The following is a 16246-nucleotide window of genomic DNA, read 5'->3' as shown; positions in this document are numbered from 1 at the left end:
ATATTATAACCATCGAGTGTTTTTTTTATATTCATGGTTCTATTTTAAAAATCTCGCGAGATTCAATGAGATTACAGTTCAGCCAACATGTCGGACGATTGGGGTGAGCATGTGTTTCTGGAACATATTTTAGACATACTGGATTGTCAGTTCTGGTTTTTATTACGGCAATCGAATTGATTATTTCTATTTACAGACGCAGAAGATTTCGAACCTCCGAGTTTCAACCCCAAAGCCGTTGTCTCTGACAAATGGGAAGGGGAAGATGAAGAAGAGGACGTCAAAGTGAGGAACGCCGATTACATCTACCATATTTCGGTCAAATATACCAACTATTCTTAGGCTACACGTCACAGACTGATTATAATTGTGACTAACCATATTCAGTATAACAATGGCATACCCTGTGTTGTGTCGATAATACTTATAACTTCCAATCAGGAACAGGAAATGTCTTTGTTGCTCTTTTTGTCCCAGATGTTTAATCATATTTCAACTTAAAAGTATTTCGTATTCTCGCATTTCATACGATTGTTGAACATCATCATCTAAAAAAAAAAAGACATCCTCAAACCAGTAAATATGTTATACAGGACATGTTAAGTTCCCCCCATATTGTTTATGACGTGATAATCACTTCAAACCCCTGTAGTTCTTGATGTTCTTTCCATACACTACTTCGATCAGAACATTCGTTGGTTTCACATTACTTTTCAACTCGCTATGCGCATGCGAAGAGCGTGCGAAAAATATCGGGGGTGCTGCACTTTACCGGGCGCACTTTTTCAGATTAATTATCCCTGCTGGGTTTCCCTAACCCTAACCCCTAACCCTAAGGATCGTAAAGGGTGCCTAACCCTAAGGATCGTAAAGGGTGCCTAAACCTAAGGATCGTAAAGAGTGCCATACCCTAACCCTAAACCCTAACCCTAAGGATCGTAGAAGGAGCAGCGAGGGCTGCGCCCGGTAAAGTGCATTCTATCCAAAATATCCACTGGCATGTTTCCGTTTTGGTCGTATGTTTATCGATAGTGTAAACACTCCAAAGAAAACAAAAATCAAAACAAATATATAGTTTTATGTCGAATATAACTGATCCCAATTGATTTATGAAACAGAGGCCGGGTTTGGCTAAGTAAATAGCTTCATTTATGTCAACAAGCTCTTGTATAAAGACATCTCACCACCACCGTCCTTCCCGCACATCCCCTTCTCACAACTAAACAAACACATCTCTGATGGAATTGCAACCAAATAGGACATCAATTATTGAAAAGCAGAGGCAAATGGAAGTATGTACTCAGCTATGAACAGTTGTCGCAACGTAAATCATTTTCATAACAGCTTTTAGTTAGAGTGCATTTCGATAAGCATACGACCAAACCAGAAACATGCCAGTGGATATTTTTCACACGCTCTGCGCATGCGCACAGCGAGTTGAAAAATAATGTGAAACCAACGAATTCACTTTACCCATTTCTCTGCTGACCTCATCCACACTTTATTTCATTTCACAGAGCATTTCCCAACAGCAGCTGTCTTCTAACTCTTTTCCTTGGCTCCTGCAGCTTCTTACATCCGTTCATGCCTGACTTTGGGAGTCCTTGGTGACTCCACTTTGTTTTCCTTTGTCTTTTATCTTGCCTCTGAAGTGTTCTGTACCTTTTTCTGAACTTTTTTCTGAACTTTTCATACTTTTGTTTTATGCCTGTAATCTCTCTGTGTTTCCTTGGCAAACACCTGCTAGTTCTCCTTCTTGTACCGGCCCTCCATTCCCGGCCACATCATACCAAAAGACATTAATATATGGTACTTGTTGGTCCCTGCCTGGCTCTCTGCCTTAATGGGTACAAGGACTGGTCAGCTCAGAGTCCGCATAATGTGTCTGAGTTGGGTATTCATGCTTAACTGCAGCATGGTATTTCAGTGAGCTAGCACTATAAAACCAGCTTAAGTCCGGGCTAGTACAAGTAGCCGCACATACACATAGACACGCATGCATGTCGTCATATGAGCGAAAATATTCTCAAGTACGACATAAAACCCCATTTCACTTCACCTTACCTCACCATTCATAGATACATTGGTCATGCAAAACACACACACACACAGTGACAGTGCAGGAAAAGCAGGTTTCTTGAGGATAACTGTCCTCATGAAAAAAGAAAGGTGTCATGCATTGTTATGTCGTCTTGTTGTTCCATACCTTACATAACAGAATGATCAACTTGTCTTACTGTGCTGTATGTCATAAGTTATGTTGACATATAGAAAATCGTTGAAAAGCTATCGTCCCGTCGTCTGAAACTTCAGGTTTACTTTCCTGCCATGTCATTCATACAATAATGAATAGATTCAATATAATTTAGTGATGTAACCATTTGTTTTTTACTAGTTTTGATAACAGTACTGTTCTGGTGGTAGTGCATATTAAGGACATTCACTGAGGAATAATCATTATGTTCAATATTGAAGTTAGAAAATCTCCCCCTGTAAATATACATAAACATGTGCGAGCAGCATGCTGAACATACAGCGAATATAAACAATACAATGTTGCCGTGAAACAACAAAGAGTGCTCATGACCGTGTTTTGTTTTGTGGACTTACAAGTATGGATATTAAGTTACATTTACATTTCAGGATAACTGGGAAGACAGTGAGGAGGAGAAAGAGAAAAAGGAAAATGAAGACGCAGGTATCAGAAACCAGTTCACTTGTATAAGTGTGTTATGATACGCAGGATGAGATTAGAATTGAAAGGAACAACAGACCCTTAGTGACCTGTCCACAAGATTTAGCATTGTGAAAAGCAGAATATTGTTGATTAATGGTCTGACCTTTTGGGAAGATAGTCCTTCGGTCAGATTCCTTGGGTATCTCAGAAAATGGAACCAATCAACTTGCAAGCTGATGGAACCTGCTTTTCATTTTTGATAATGCTCATCGGGGGAGATGATATACATTTCCACTCCTTTAACTGTTGTTTGTCTCTAGCTGATAGTAGTGAACTGAAGAGTAGTCCATCGTTAAAAATCAACCGGCCAGACAGTAGGCCCAGGTTCTGTTGCCAACATAAGTAAATTGTATTCCTGGTGTCCCCGGCTCTGATATTGCTGAAATGTTGCTAAAATATAAAATGTAAAACCAAACTCTCACTCACTCAAAGTTTGAAAATCTTATTGGTTCTAAATTATCAACAAATCATTCAGCATCATATATATATATATACTGAACCGCCAAAAAACCTCACTCCCTTTTTGAAATTGGTAATCAGTTTAATTCAAACACATGTAAATAACATAATAATTGTCGGAAAGTTTTCAAAATTGATATGTTTGATAATCAATACTTAAAGACGAATTTTAGACAATGACAAGCCAAAATGACGACAGGTGGCGCGACAGTGCAATCCGAAAGTCAATAGCGTGTATGGCCTCCTTGAGCGTTGACATCAACGTTGCATCGTCTGTACATGGAGTGGATGAGACAGTTGATGAAGGCCAAAGGAACTTGCGCCCATACTCAGTGATACGCCTGAGAGAGTTCAGCTGCAGTTGTCGGCCTTGGTCGCACATCATTGAGCCTCCTCTGAATCTTGTCCCAACAAGTGTTCGATCAGGTTTAAGTCTGGACTGAGGGCAGGCCATTGAAGAGTTTGTATGCCGTGTTGACGGAGAAAGTCTGTAGTTGCTCTGGCAGTATGGGCATGCGCGTTGTCATGCTGGAAGACGTGGTTTCCATGATGACCAAAATGTGGCACGACAAAGGGTCTCAGCGCTTGATCAATGTAGATCTTACACCATTTCCTCTACCAGGACCAATATTCTGGAACACCATAGGGCCTAGTTTGTGATTGAGAGCAATAGCCCCCCACACCATTATGCTCGGACCTCCCCACAAGTCTCTTTCCAGGACACAATCATCTGCAAAACGCTCCCCGCGTCGTCGCCACACTCTCACTCTGCCATCAGCCGTCGAGATGCAATATCCGCTTTTGTCGGAGAAGACTAGAGTTCGCCACTCCCGGTGATGCCAATTCCGATGATGTGTGGCCCACTGGAGATAAGCACGACGATGTCGAACAGTGAGGATTGAACCCCAGTAAGGCCTGTGACATCTGACGTTTCTCTGCCTCAAACGCCTCCGCCCTGTGTCGGCGCTGATTGGTCTCTGGTTATTGCCAATGAATGTCTGTGCAGTTTCCGTAGCCATAGCGAAATGATTTTGCAGGTGATGACAGAATCTGCCTATTTTGCCTCAACGTCTTCCACTGCGAGGATGGTCGGCTGTGCTTCCAGTGGCTTGGACTCATTGCTGCAGGCGGTATATGTTCGAACATGAACAGAAAAATGATTTGCAACATGTCTTGCAGTCTGCGTCACGCCGAAGACCCGGGTTTGAATCCCCACATGGGTACAATGTGTGAAACCCATTTCTGGTGTCCCCCGCGGTGATGTTGCTGGAATATTGCTAAAAGCGCATAAAAACCAAACTCAGTCAGTCAGTCAGTCAGTCAGTCTTGATGTCTGGCCAGCATTCAGTCTTCCTAAAGCTTGGTCCCCCTGTTCCCTTGATAATCGTGGCATGTCGCTACTGTCGAACAGTGAATGATTCGGTGCATGTGTTCGGTGGCTCTTCTTATAGGGATGCGTTCGAATCCCCACATGGGCACAATGTGTGAAGCCCATTTCTGGTGTCCCCCGCCGTGATGTTGCTGGAATATTGCTAAAAGCGGCGTAAAACCAAACTCAGTCAGTCAGTCTTATAGGGATGCACATGCATTGTCATTTTCATGAAATATGCACAAAAACCTCATCCCATCATTACTTTAGTAACTGCGTTTTGACGACATGTTTTTGTATCAAATACAGCATCTGAAACCAAATTTTCTTGAACATTGGCTACGAACCAGGTCTAGCTAAAATATAAATAGTGAAAAATTAATTAACATTCAGAAGAAACATATCTGGCAAAAAGTTTGGTAGGGTGACGTTTCTTTTGCGGTTCAGTATATGTTTGTTATATTTCAAAAGTTTTGTCTTGTCAGCGTCACAAGGTTCAGCTTATCAGCGGCCTAAGAAGAAACCACTTGCAGAAAGAATAGCTGAGAAGGAAGCTCAACGTGTGCAGCAGTTGCAAGAGGAGAAGGTTTGTTTCATTTCATATGTGCATGAAAACTGTTATTTCGAAAAGACTCAGTTTGTGTTGAGATTGAACTCCCTTAGCTGTTGTGGTTGCATGGTCTGTCCTAATACTTAACATTCTCATAATCCTCCCAATATTGAGAGCTCTGTAATTGCAATATTGGTTTGAGGATTTGTTTACAGAACAGCTACCTTATGCAAGATACCTGGACCAGAGAGAGATGCGGGCAATAGAGATGCGGGCAATTCTTCAAATCAAAATTAAATATTGCTCAAACAACTGGTTTCTTTGCATTTACATTAAGAAATTATTGTGGTTTTTTTTTGTAGTAAATTGTTTTAGGGGCACCATACCTCTGCTTGTGTATTTCAGCAAATAGGTGAAAATCTTACTCATGCATCACTCATGACTTTCCCACACGTTATGCTGACACACTGTGATGTAACTGGAATACTACTCAAAGTGTACTACTCTAAACAAAGTTCAAACAATCAGGGATACACATTATTTTAACAATTATTAGTGAAGTTCAAGCAACTTTGGATACCCATTAATTTAAAACACTGCAGGTCTGAGTCCAAACCCTAATTCACAATGGTTAATGTAATCCCAACAGGGGATGGTAAATATTACATACAGGATCAACTGCTAATGAGTTGGAACTATTGTGGTCATAATCCTTAATTTGTAATCCACAATTCCTATTCTTGTAGGTTTTATTCAATACATGTGACATGTGTTACTTCACATTTTTCTCCCACATTTAATGGGCTTCAGTGTGTTCAGCATGGTTTTACAACCTAACTTACTTATATCTGTGATGAATAGTGCTTGTTGTAAATATGATTTTATGATTTCAGGAACGAAATAGAGAACCAACTGCTGAAGAACTACTGAATGAAAAAATCCGATTAAGGAAGGTTCAAGAAGCATCTGATTTAAAAAATGCACAAGAAATATTTGGTAAAGCTTGGGCATTTTGTCTTAAGATTATATAATCAATGATGACATGAAACTAATGCTCGGAAATGTTGGCAATTGTGTATAGGATTTTCTTTGTTTGCGGGGCGGTGGGGTAACCTAGTGGTTAAAGCATTCGCTCGTCACACTGAAGACCGGGGTCGATTCCCCACATGGCTACAATGTGTGAAGCCCATTTCTGGTGTCCTCGCCGCATGATATTGCAGTGAATATTTCTAAAAGCAGCATAAAACTAAACTCCCTTTCACTCACTCACTTTAGGTTCGCCCAAGTAGTTGCTCGAGTTGAGAGTGATTCATGCACCCCTTAGAAATTTCTTGCAACCTCATCCGAGGGGTAGACATCTTCATGACACAGTATGGAGAGCTCTGCAATTGAACTATTTCCCTGAGGAGCCTCTTGACTATTGTTGATACACTAGGAAAGGGCTACCTCATTGTAAAAGGTAGCAGGTTTCAAGAAGTATCAGTTCCTGAGGGCTGGTTGTAAGTATACAATGGTGAGACGAACAAGATTCGGACAGCCTTTCTGCGACCTGTTTTGCAAGTTGTCTACTTATTCACTCTAAATAGGATAACTGTCTGAACACAATGACCGCCTGTATCAGCTTCAAATATATTAAAATATCACTGATGATATGTTTTCAATGTGCCTTGGCGACACGACTAAAATGATAAATATAATACATCTACTACCATGATTCATTTAAAGAAAAATGCGGTACATTTGACCAACTCAAATGATTCACAACCTTTTTTTGCACCCCATCAAACTGTTTACCTGTGACACTCTCAATCTCACAGCTTAACATGGGTGTGGCCATTTTGAATGCCAGTGTACATAACAGGAAGTGCTGTTTTGGACGATAACAGTTTTATGGGGTAGTTTATGGGTTCAGTCTCAATCTCACAGCTTAACATGGGTGTGGCCATTTTGAATGCCAGTGTACATAACAGGAAGTCTGTTTGGATGATAACAGTTTGTGGGGTAGTTTATGGGTTCAGTCTCAATCTCACAGCTTAACAAGGGTGTGGCCATTTTGAATGCCAGTGTACATAACAGGAAGTGCAGTTTTTTAACAAGGGTGTGGGCGATAACAGTTTGTGGGGTAGTTTATGGGTTCAGTCTCAATCTCACAGCTTAACAAGGGTGTGACCATTTTGAATGCCAGTGTACATAACAGGAAGTGCAGTTTTCGACGATAACAGTTTTATGGGGTAGTTTATGGGTTCAGTCTCAATCTCACAGCTTAACAAGGGTGTGACCATTTTGAATGCCAGTGTACATAACAGGAAGTGCAGTTTTCGACGATAACAGTTTGTGGGGTAGTTTATGGGTTCAGTCTCAATCTCACAGCTTAACAAGGGTGTGACCATTTTGAATGCCAGTGTACATAACAGGAAGTGCAGGAAGTGCAGTTTTGGGGTAGTTTATGGGTTCAGTTTGTGGGGTAGTTTATGGGTTCAGTCTCAATCTCACAGCTTAACAAGGGTGTGACCATTTTGAATGCCAGTGTACATAACAGGAAGTGCAGTTTTCGAATGATAACAGTTTGTGGGGTAGTTTATGGGTTCAGTCTCAATCTCACAGCTTAACAAGGGTGTGACCATTTTGAATGCCAGTGTACATAACAGGAAGTGCAGTTTTCGACGATAACAGTTTGTGGGGTAGTTTATGGGTTCAGTCTCAATCTCACAGCTTAACATGGGTGTGGCCATTTTGAATGCCAGTGTACATAACAGGAAGTGCAGTTTTCGACGATAACAGTTTGTGGGGTAGTTTATGGGTTCAGTCTCAATCTCACAGCTTAACATGGGTGTGACCATTTTGAATGCCAGTGTACATAACAGGAAGTGCAGTTTTTTTGACGATAACAGTTTGTGGGGTAGTTTATGGGTTCAGTCTCAATCTCACAGCTTAACATGGGTGTGGCCATTTTGAATGCCAGTGTACATAACAGGAAGTGCAGTTTTCGACGATAACAGTTTGTGGGGTAGTTTATGGGTTCAGTCTCAATCTCACAGCTTAACAAGGGTGTGACCATTTTGAATGCCAGTGTACATAACAGGAAGTGCAGTTTTCGACGATAACAGTTTGTGGGGTAGTTTATGGGTTCAGTCTCAATCTCACAGCTTAACAAGGGTGTGACCATTTTGAATGCCAGTGTACATAACAGGAAGTGCAGTTTTCGGACGATAACAGTTTGTGGGTAGTTTATGGGTTCAGTCTCAATCTCACAGCTTAACATGGGTGTGGTGACCATTTTGAATGCCAGTGTACATAACAGGAAGTGCAGTTTTCGACGATAACAGTTTGTGGGGTAGTTTATGGGTTCAGTCTCAATCTCACAGCTTAACATGGGTGTGGCCATTTTGAATGCCAGTGTACATAACAGGAAGTGCAGTTTTGGACGATAACAGTTTGTGGGGTAGTTTATGGGTTCAGTCTCAATCTCACAGCTTAACATGGGTGTGGCCATTTTGAATGCCAGTGTACATAACAGGAAGTGCAGTTTTCGACGATAACAGTTTGTGGGGTAGTTTATGGGTTCAGTCTCAATCTCACAGCTTAACATGGGTGTGACCATTTTGAATGCCAGTGTACATAACAGGAAGTGCAGTTTTCGACGATAACAGTTTGTGGGGTAGTTTATGGGTTCAGTCTCAATCTCACAGCTTAACATGGGTGTGACCATTTTGAATGCCAGTGTACATAACAGGAAGTGCAGTTTTCGACGATAACAGTTTGTATTGGGTAGTTTATGGGTTCAGTCTCAATCTCACAGCTTAACATGGGTGTGGCCATTTTGAATGCCAGTGTACATAACAGGAAGTGCAGTTTTCGACGATAACAGTTTGTGGGGTAGTTTATGGGTTCAGTCTCAATCTCACAGCTTAACATGGGTGTGGCCATTTTGAATGCCAGTGTACATAACAGGAAGTGCTGTTTTGGACGATAACAGTTTGTGGGGTAGTTTATGGGTTCAGTCTCAATCTCACAGCTTAACATGGGTGTGGCCATTTTGAATGCCAGTGTACATAACAGGAAGTCTCCAGGTTTGGATGATAACAGTTTGTGGGGTAGTTAATGAGTTCTGGACATATGAAGCTGAACTATTCTTGCAGTCATGACAATGTTCAGGAAACCCAGCTGTCGAGGTAGCAGGTTTACATGAGGTTTACTGATTTATTAAAAACCCAAATAAATTGAAATGACATGATTGTTGTTATGTTTAAGTTTAATTGGATAATCAAAAGGTATAGGCACACTTATTTCCACAACGGCACCCGTAAATTTTCTGTCGGTGCCCAGTGGCACCCTTGAAAACATTGCATTCCTATTCATGGTCTCACCTTGTAACACCTTTGACGTTTTATTATGGTACACAGTTGATTGTGTTTATATTCACAGGTGTTACCAAGAATGTAAAAACGATAGAGTCCATGTATCCGGAAACAGAAGAAGAGTTTAAGCAGTTTAAAGATGCATTAAAGACAAAAATTACAGAATTTGAGGTGAGTGCATGTATTGCATGTATCTTTTAGGTGAGGGTATTTTCTGGTGATATATTTGCATTTGCATATAACTGCTACTCAGTAGGTCTTGTAGAGGGGAAAACCAAAAACATTTGACATTTCTTTTGTGTTCTAAAGGGAAGTTGTTCTGTTCAGGATTAATTATAGGTCTTTTTCGTTGTTTTGCATTGACTGTGTTAGTTTGCAGTCATTGTTTTTTAATGAAAAATGTGCTATTATGAATTTTCTATTATATTACTTGCTCATGGTAGACCAATATTATTTCCTTCACTTGGGTCAAAATCAACATTCAAATATGATGATATAAATAATATTAAAACTTATCCTATCCCACATAGTGTATTCTCTCTTCTTGATTCGACAGCTGAGTGGAAACGACCTGCAAACAAAGTTTTTGGCCTCTCTTGTACCATTCGCCCAACCACTCCCCTCTGCTCCCACACAATGACCACCTCAGCCTCTGTGAGGCATGCAGCATGCTCTGTGATGCATGCCCTGAATGGTCATGTGACTCCTTTGTCTGATCATTCTCTTTCTTGTTTCTTGTCTCACTGTAGTGCAGACTTGCTATAAACGAATGTGATTTTAAGTACCCAACCATGATTAAAGAAGACACAGGGGGAATAACTTAAAATTGCTAGTGTACTCCGGTACAGTGGCACATGTAAAATCACTTGCCCTGATAATTTTTCCACTATACCGGCTGTTTTCTTGTTGATATTTTAAATAAACAACATTATTAACATTGGAAAGTCAACTGGACACCGGTACAGTGTGATATACAAATTTGCTTGCCCGACAGAATAAAACACTGGACTCGGACGTCGGACAATGGGTTATTTCCACCCTGAGACATCTGGGGAAAGAAAGTTTGTTTCTCAATGCAAGGAGATTTTTTCTTCCCTGGCCCCCCACTCATTAAGTATAGACTGTATTGAACTATGCAGTTGGGATAAAGATGTGATCTATGCAAGAACTTGACTGACGATGTTATATGCGAGAACATGGACCTTCAGTGACCAAGAAGTCTAGAAAACAGCGTCTTGTTATAGTGGCTAAGCAATTGGTTACCTCTACCACCAACCGTGAAGATTTGTTTTTGAGTCATCGTCACATTCCTCCATGAGTGAGGACTTATTCCACCTAAATGTACGGTTGTCTCTACAGTGGTTATACTGTCCTCACAATAATGACACAAAGACATGATAGTTTCAGTACAAACCCTTTGAATTGAGAGTTGGATTGAAACATGCGTTATCAAAAGCAGGAAGTTGATGACTAGACAAGGGCAAGTAACTCTAAATGTTTGGGCGAATGGTACAAGAGACTTTGTTTGCAGTTCGTTTCCACTCTGCTGTCAAATCAAGAAGAGAGAGTACACGACGTGAGATAGGATAAGTATTAAAAATATACAATTTATAGTTAAAATTTTCAATGTCATGTAAGCATGAAGTTTCTGGTTTAATGATTTAAAACTGTTGTGTAAAACAACCCAAACTCACCGATAGATAATGAAACCTGTAACAATCTGCATACAACATCAGTGATACCATGAAGCCACATGTGAAGGGAAATGTATGGATTCTGTTTTGGGTGTGATTATTGTTATGAATATTGATACATTATTCTTGTACTTATTTATTTAGGAATGGGTGCTAAATGTAATGGTTATGATATTTAGTTCAATGAAAGATGCATGCTGTAGTCTCTTTATGTCCCAGCTTCATGGAAGTGTCATTGTAATATAACAAAATATGAAATAATGTCTGTTATCTTTCTTGAACAGATATCTCTACACCAATAAGAAATAATATTTCACACACATTTCTTGTACTGTCTTTCCAGGCCAGCAAAATGTATCCTGCTTTTATAGAAACTTTGTTCCAAGAATTAGCAATAGGATGTAAGTACACACAGTAATAGAGAGGAAGTAAAACCTCCATTAACAAACCTAATTATATTTGATAGTGTGATCACAGAAATGATTCTTCAATAGAATTCACTTAATGAACCCCAGCTACACGGTTAGACATGGCTTCTTGTCTATTTGCAAAGCTGATGGAATCCTGAAGTATTGGTATGTTACATGAACTACTTATCTGAACGGTGCCGTGGACAGATGGGTAGAGCTCTTTGTGCCTCTACCATTGGATGTACCCATGTCAGGATTCTGGGTTAGAATAGATCCCATGCAGTTGTAAGAGGTGACTAATTGCATTGGGTGGTTAGGCTTGATGACCTGTGTTTCATCGTACCCCAACAACGGATGTCAATGTTCACAATCACAAGAAGTCTTGTGCAGACTTGATTGGCCACTGTCATATTGCTGGAATATTGCTGAGTGTGGCACAAAGTACCAGTTTAGCTCTTCGTTGGAGGTTCATTCATTATGAAATTTACTATCCTACGAAAAAAATTGTTTTTACATCATGCACCCAGCAGCAAAATATGACTAGTATACTCATAATGGACAAATAATACTGAACAACTGATGATGATCAATCATTGTTTTCTTTCCAGTACAACCAGAAGATTTGAAGAAAGTAGGAACAGCTCTCACTGGTATTTACCATGAAAAGGAAAAACAACGGAAGGTATGTGACCAGTGAGTGAGTTTAGTTTTACGCCGCACTCAGCAATATTCCAGCTATATGACGGCGGTCCGTAAATAATCGAGTCTGGACCAGACAATCCAGTGATCAGAAGCATGATGTGACCAGTGAGTGACTGGAGTAGCCACTGTACATTTTGAGTCTATAAGTCTTAACTCAATGCTTGGGTAAATATCAGGTCAGATTGCTTTGGGGGCGGTGGGGTAGCCTAGTGGTTAAAGCGTTTGCTCGTCAAGCCGAAGACCCGGGTTCGATTCCCCACATGGGTACAATGTGTGAAGCCCATTTCTGGTGTCCCCCGCTGTGATAAAGCTGGAATATTGTTAAAAGCAGCGTAAATCTGAACTCACTCACTCAGATTGCTCTGCATGTATTTGTTGTGGGAAAAACACAATACTTATTGTAATATACAGAAGAAACAATCACTCATTTTGTAAATTTATGATACACATCAGTTTTCAAATGTTTGCTGCAGTGTATGGAAAATGAGGTCCAGTGTGTGTGTGCATGCATGCACTCCAAAACCTTTTGATTCCACGTTCCCAGATTTTATTCTTTGCATCATTGTGAGGAAGTTTTACTATTGTGATTGGGCATTTGTTAACTCATCTTATAGTTCCAGCGGACTCTTACAGACTCGGTAGCTGATTTGTTTATTGCTACAATTTGGTGTGCAGAGTTGTCCCTTACTCCTGCCCAAATCTGATGACAGATGTTTTGTGCTTAATAATTTACGTTCATCTCCCCTATATTCAGCATAGATCCTGTGACAAGTACTGTTCAAGTACCAGTTGGATGTCATAGTACCCAAAGGAATGTTGCTGGAAGACTCTGGCTCTCCCAATCTGTGTTACATGTGACTGTAGTTCGTAGTCTAAATGGTCTTGTTCATCCTAATACCAGTGAAATATGTTTGTGTTACAATCAAATCTACATTCTGTATGCTGCCATTCCCTCAGTACAGGAACTCAGGGTAGGAACAACCAATATCCCTTTAAAGGACTATTATGACATGCTGTACTTGCAGAGTGGTCATAGATGGGTTCAGACCAGTGACACGACACAAGATTGGTTTCATTTACAAACACAATGTAATAATGAAATTTTCATGTTGGGAAACTAATTCTTAGTACAAATCATAAGGAGAAATCTGACCATTTCTGTGTCGCTATTTCAGGAAGCTGAGAGGAAGAAAAAGAAGAAGCAGAAAGCCATTGTGAAAGTGGAGAGGAAAGGTGATCTAGACTTGATAGGAGGTGTTGGGGAATATGACTATGACGACGGAGAAGATTTTATGTAGTGCTTGCTACAGCCTTTGTGGATCTGTACATACGGAGGAAATTGTTGCTGATAATTACAAGCATTGTGCCTCATGGACAGCTCTGCCACAGCCCAATCAGTGTACCACCACACTTCCAAGTAAAGAAACCTAATGTCATGTATTTCAAGAACAGGGCTAGAAGTCATCAGTACAGAATCTGTTGCTTTTGTTCTCACTATACTCATAGTTAAACATTCATGCTCAGATGCTTATTATTTGTCTTGGAGGCATGAGAAGAAGCCAAATTCTTGAATAGCTATAGCTATTGTGACCAAAAATTGAACATGGACTGAATGTTATCATCTAAATCAGGGGCGGTGGGTTAGCCTAGTGGTTAAAGCGTTGGCTCGTCACGCTGAGGACCCGGGTTTGAATCCCCACATGGGTACAATGTGTGAAGCCCATTTCTGGTGTTCCCCGCCGTGATGTTGCTGGAATATTGCTAAAAGCGGTGTAAAACCTAACTCAGTCAGTCAGTCAGATATCTAAATCATGCTCATGTAGCAGTTCAAAAGTTTATCCCCCTTCTGGGTTTGGTAGGAGTTCATCATTTTCCAAATGACATGATCGCTATCATCTTTGACAGTGGATGACACACCGGATTTATGATTTGTGTCCAAACAATGAATTTTCTGTTTATGAACATTTTGTAAGAAACATTTTCTGACCACAGTTATTTGTTATAGAATGGATGATCATACCATATGCTCCTTTGATGGTTCTTTGGCATACTTCTCCTTTCATATGCATGAGGTAGCCTGTTACAAATTTGATATTCTCATGATTAAAACTTGTTGTTTTAATAAAACAAAATTCCAAAACTGATTGCAATTTATAAGAGATGGTTTGTTTCAATAGGGATGATGTAATCGAGATAGCTATATGTTGTGGGTGATTGAAATAAGAGGCTGAGCCCATATTCTTGTCACTTTGAACATATGTATATTACCTGCTGTAGACAGGCTTGCTGCTATACAAAGCATGACAAATTTGGCACATGGAAGTGATTTGTTTAATTGAAATCATACATACAAGCTGTCTCTTGTTCTGGAATTTGGATTCAATTTTTGAGAGTTCGTAGAAGAAAAATAAATCCATTTGATTGTGATATGTTCTATCATATCTGCTGACCACTGGCATAATACACCACTGCCTGTTTCTGGCTGCGTAAACACTTGCTTGATTCTTGTAGCTCATGATCTGATGAGGAATTTTAACTTGGATTTTGTGAACTTAAAGTGCTTATCTTTCCTGCCTACATTTTTAATTACACTATTCTGAATGATTAAAATTGACCTATAAATATTTATGATGTAAATAAAGTCTTTTGGTAGAAACTGATGCGTTGTTTGTATTGCCTTTCATGTCATATGACTAATATGTAAGACATCACTTAGTTCTTGTGCCCAGGTCACATCCATTGTGTAGGTGATAGAGTATCTACCCAGAGAGCAGGTCATTGGCCGTGTACTTCAAAGGAAAATGTTTTAAAGAATTTCTGAGATATTAGAATGCAGTATGTTTACGTGCAATACATCAACAGGTGTATCAGATGGTCACCACATGCTTGCTGCATATGTCAGCCAGGGATGTTATTAAACATGTGTACACAAAGAACTTAATTAAGCACCCCCTGTATTTTTGCAATGATAGGTTGTCAACACGTACACAAGACATGTTTTTCCATTGTGGTCACCACGAGATGGGTTTTTCTGATTATTAAAATTAAAAATGATTGGAATCCATGTTGATTTTATGATAATTGCTCATTTAAAAAGACAAAGCACTGGAATCAAAACCATGTCTGTACAAGTTTAATGTTGAATTTATTGGTGAATGTGAACATTCAAAATGCCATTTTGTGTGTTGTACAGGATTCAAAGTCAATATTGAGTGCGACCTCCAGGTTACTGTATGACAGCCAGTACTCTCCTCCTCATACCCCCTGTCAGCCTCTTGATCCTCTGAAGGGCCAATCTTGGCCAGGTTCTGTACAGGAGGATCCCTTTGTTGCGCATGACGGACAATCATGTCCCAGATATGCTCAAAGATTTAAGATCTTGGTGTATTCATAGACCGAACTGAATGAGGGATAAATTCTATCCAAAAGTTGGGCACTAGTTCAATCTGGAAATCAAATCACCATGGCAACTGGTCCATCTCCACATCTGAAAAGGGTGTTTCAATACAGGTCACATACAGTTGCTTTCATTGATCCAAAATGAAAATAGACATTCAGAGTTCTATAGGGGTCACAACTAATGTTTTGTTTTCAATACTGGAGATATATGCAGAAATATACAACTCGAAAGAGTTCATAAACTTATACCAAGTAGTTGTATGCAACATTTATTCCTTAAAAAATTCCTATTTAAAATAGGTCTTCAACAACTTGCTGTTTGCAAGTGATCTGGCTGTCTCTTGGATGACTGCATGTCAGTGTACCCTGACTGTCAAGAATGACAATCATATCAATGCTTGGTTTGTCTGGTCCCGACTATTATTTACAAGCCATCTTTATCAATTCTCTCAAGTTTCAAATCTTGCTTGACAACATATCTTAAAAGAGCACCTATTACTAACTCTTCAAACCCACCATGGATATTATTACATTGTATATTATCCTTTCGTTTTATGGTAGCGTATGA

At 39.9% G+C, this 16246-nt stretch overlaps 1 protein-coding gene across 1 annotated transcript; it reads left to right on the top strand.

The window, feature by feature from the left end:
• Nucleotides 1-25: 25 nt before the first annotated feature.
• LOC124265642 (eukaryotic translation initiation factor 3 subunit J-like) lies at nt 26-14939 on the top strand. Its single transcript, XM_046700436.1, has 10 exons — nt 26-103; nt 197-285; nt 2644-2698; nt 5051-5151; nt 6009-6111; nt 9541-9644; nt 11511-11568; nt 12186-12259; nt 13455-13899; nt 14082-14939. Exons 1-9 carry the CDS (start codon nt 88-90, stop codon nt 13575-13577), a joined length of 723 nt encoding a protein of 240 aa, XP_046556392.1. The 5' UTR covers nt 26-87; the 3' UTR covers nt 13578-13899; nt 14082-14939.
• The last annotated feature ends 1307 nt before the right edge of the window (nt 14940-16246 follow it).

Source organism: Haliotis rubra, unplaced genomic scaffold, assembly GCF_003918875.1.
Source record: "Haliotis rubra isolate DU_JTF1 unplaced genomic scaffold, ASM391887v1 Scf99, whole genome shotgun sequence".
NCBI classification, from domain to species: domain Eukaryota; kingdom Metazoa; phylum Mollusca; class Gastropoda; order Lepetellida; family Haliotidae; genus Haliotis; species Haliotis rubra.
The sequence above is the reverse complement of the archived record's forward strand: the minus strand, read 5'-3'. Positions and strand labels throughout refer to the sequence as shown.

Excerpts from the sequence above, each read along its gene's own strand:
- LOC124265642 (XM_046700436.1), top strand. Across the intron at positions 2,699-5,050 it reads AAAGGAAAATGAAGACGCAG|CGTCACAAGGTTCAGCTTAT; the intron begins GTATCAGAAACC and ends TTGTCTTGTCAG. Across the intron at positions 11,569-12,185 it reads CCAAGAATTAGCAATAGGAT|TACAACCAGAAGATTTGAAG; the intron begins GTAAGTACACAC and ends TTTTCTTTCCAG.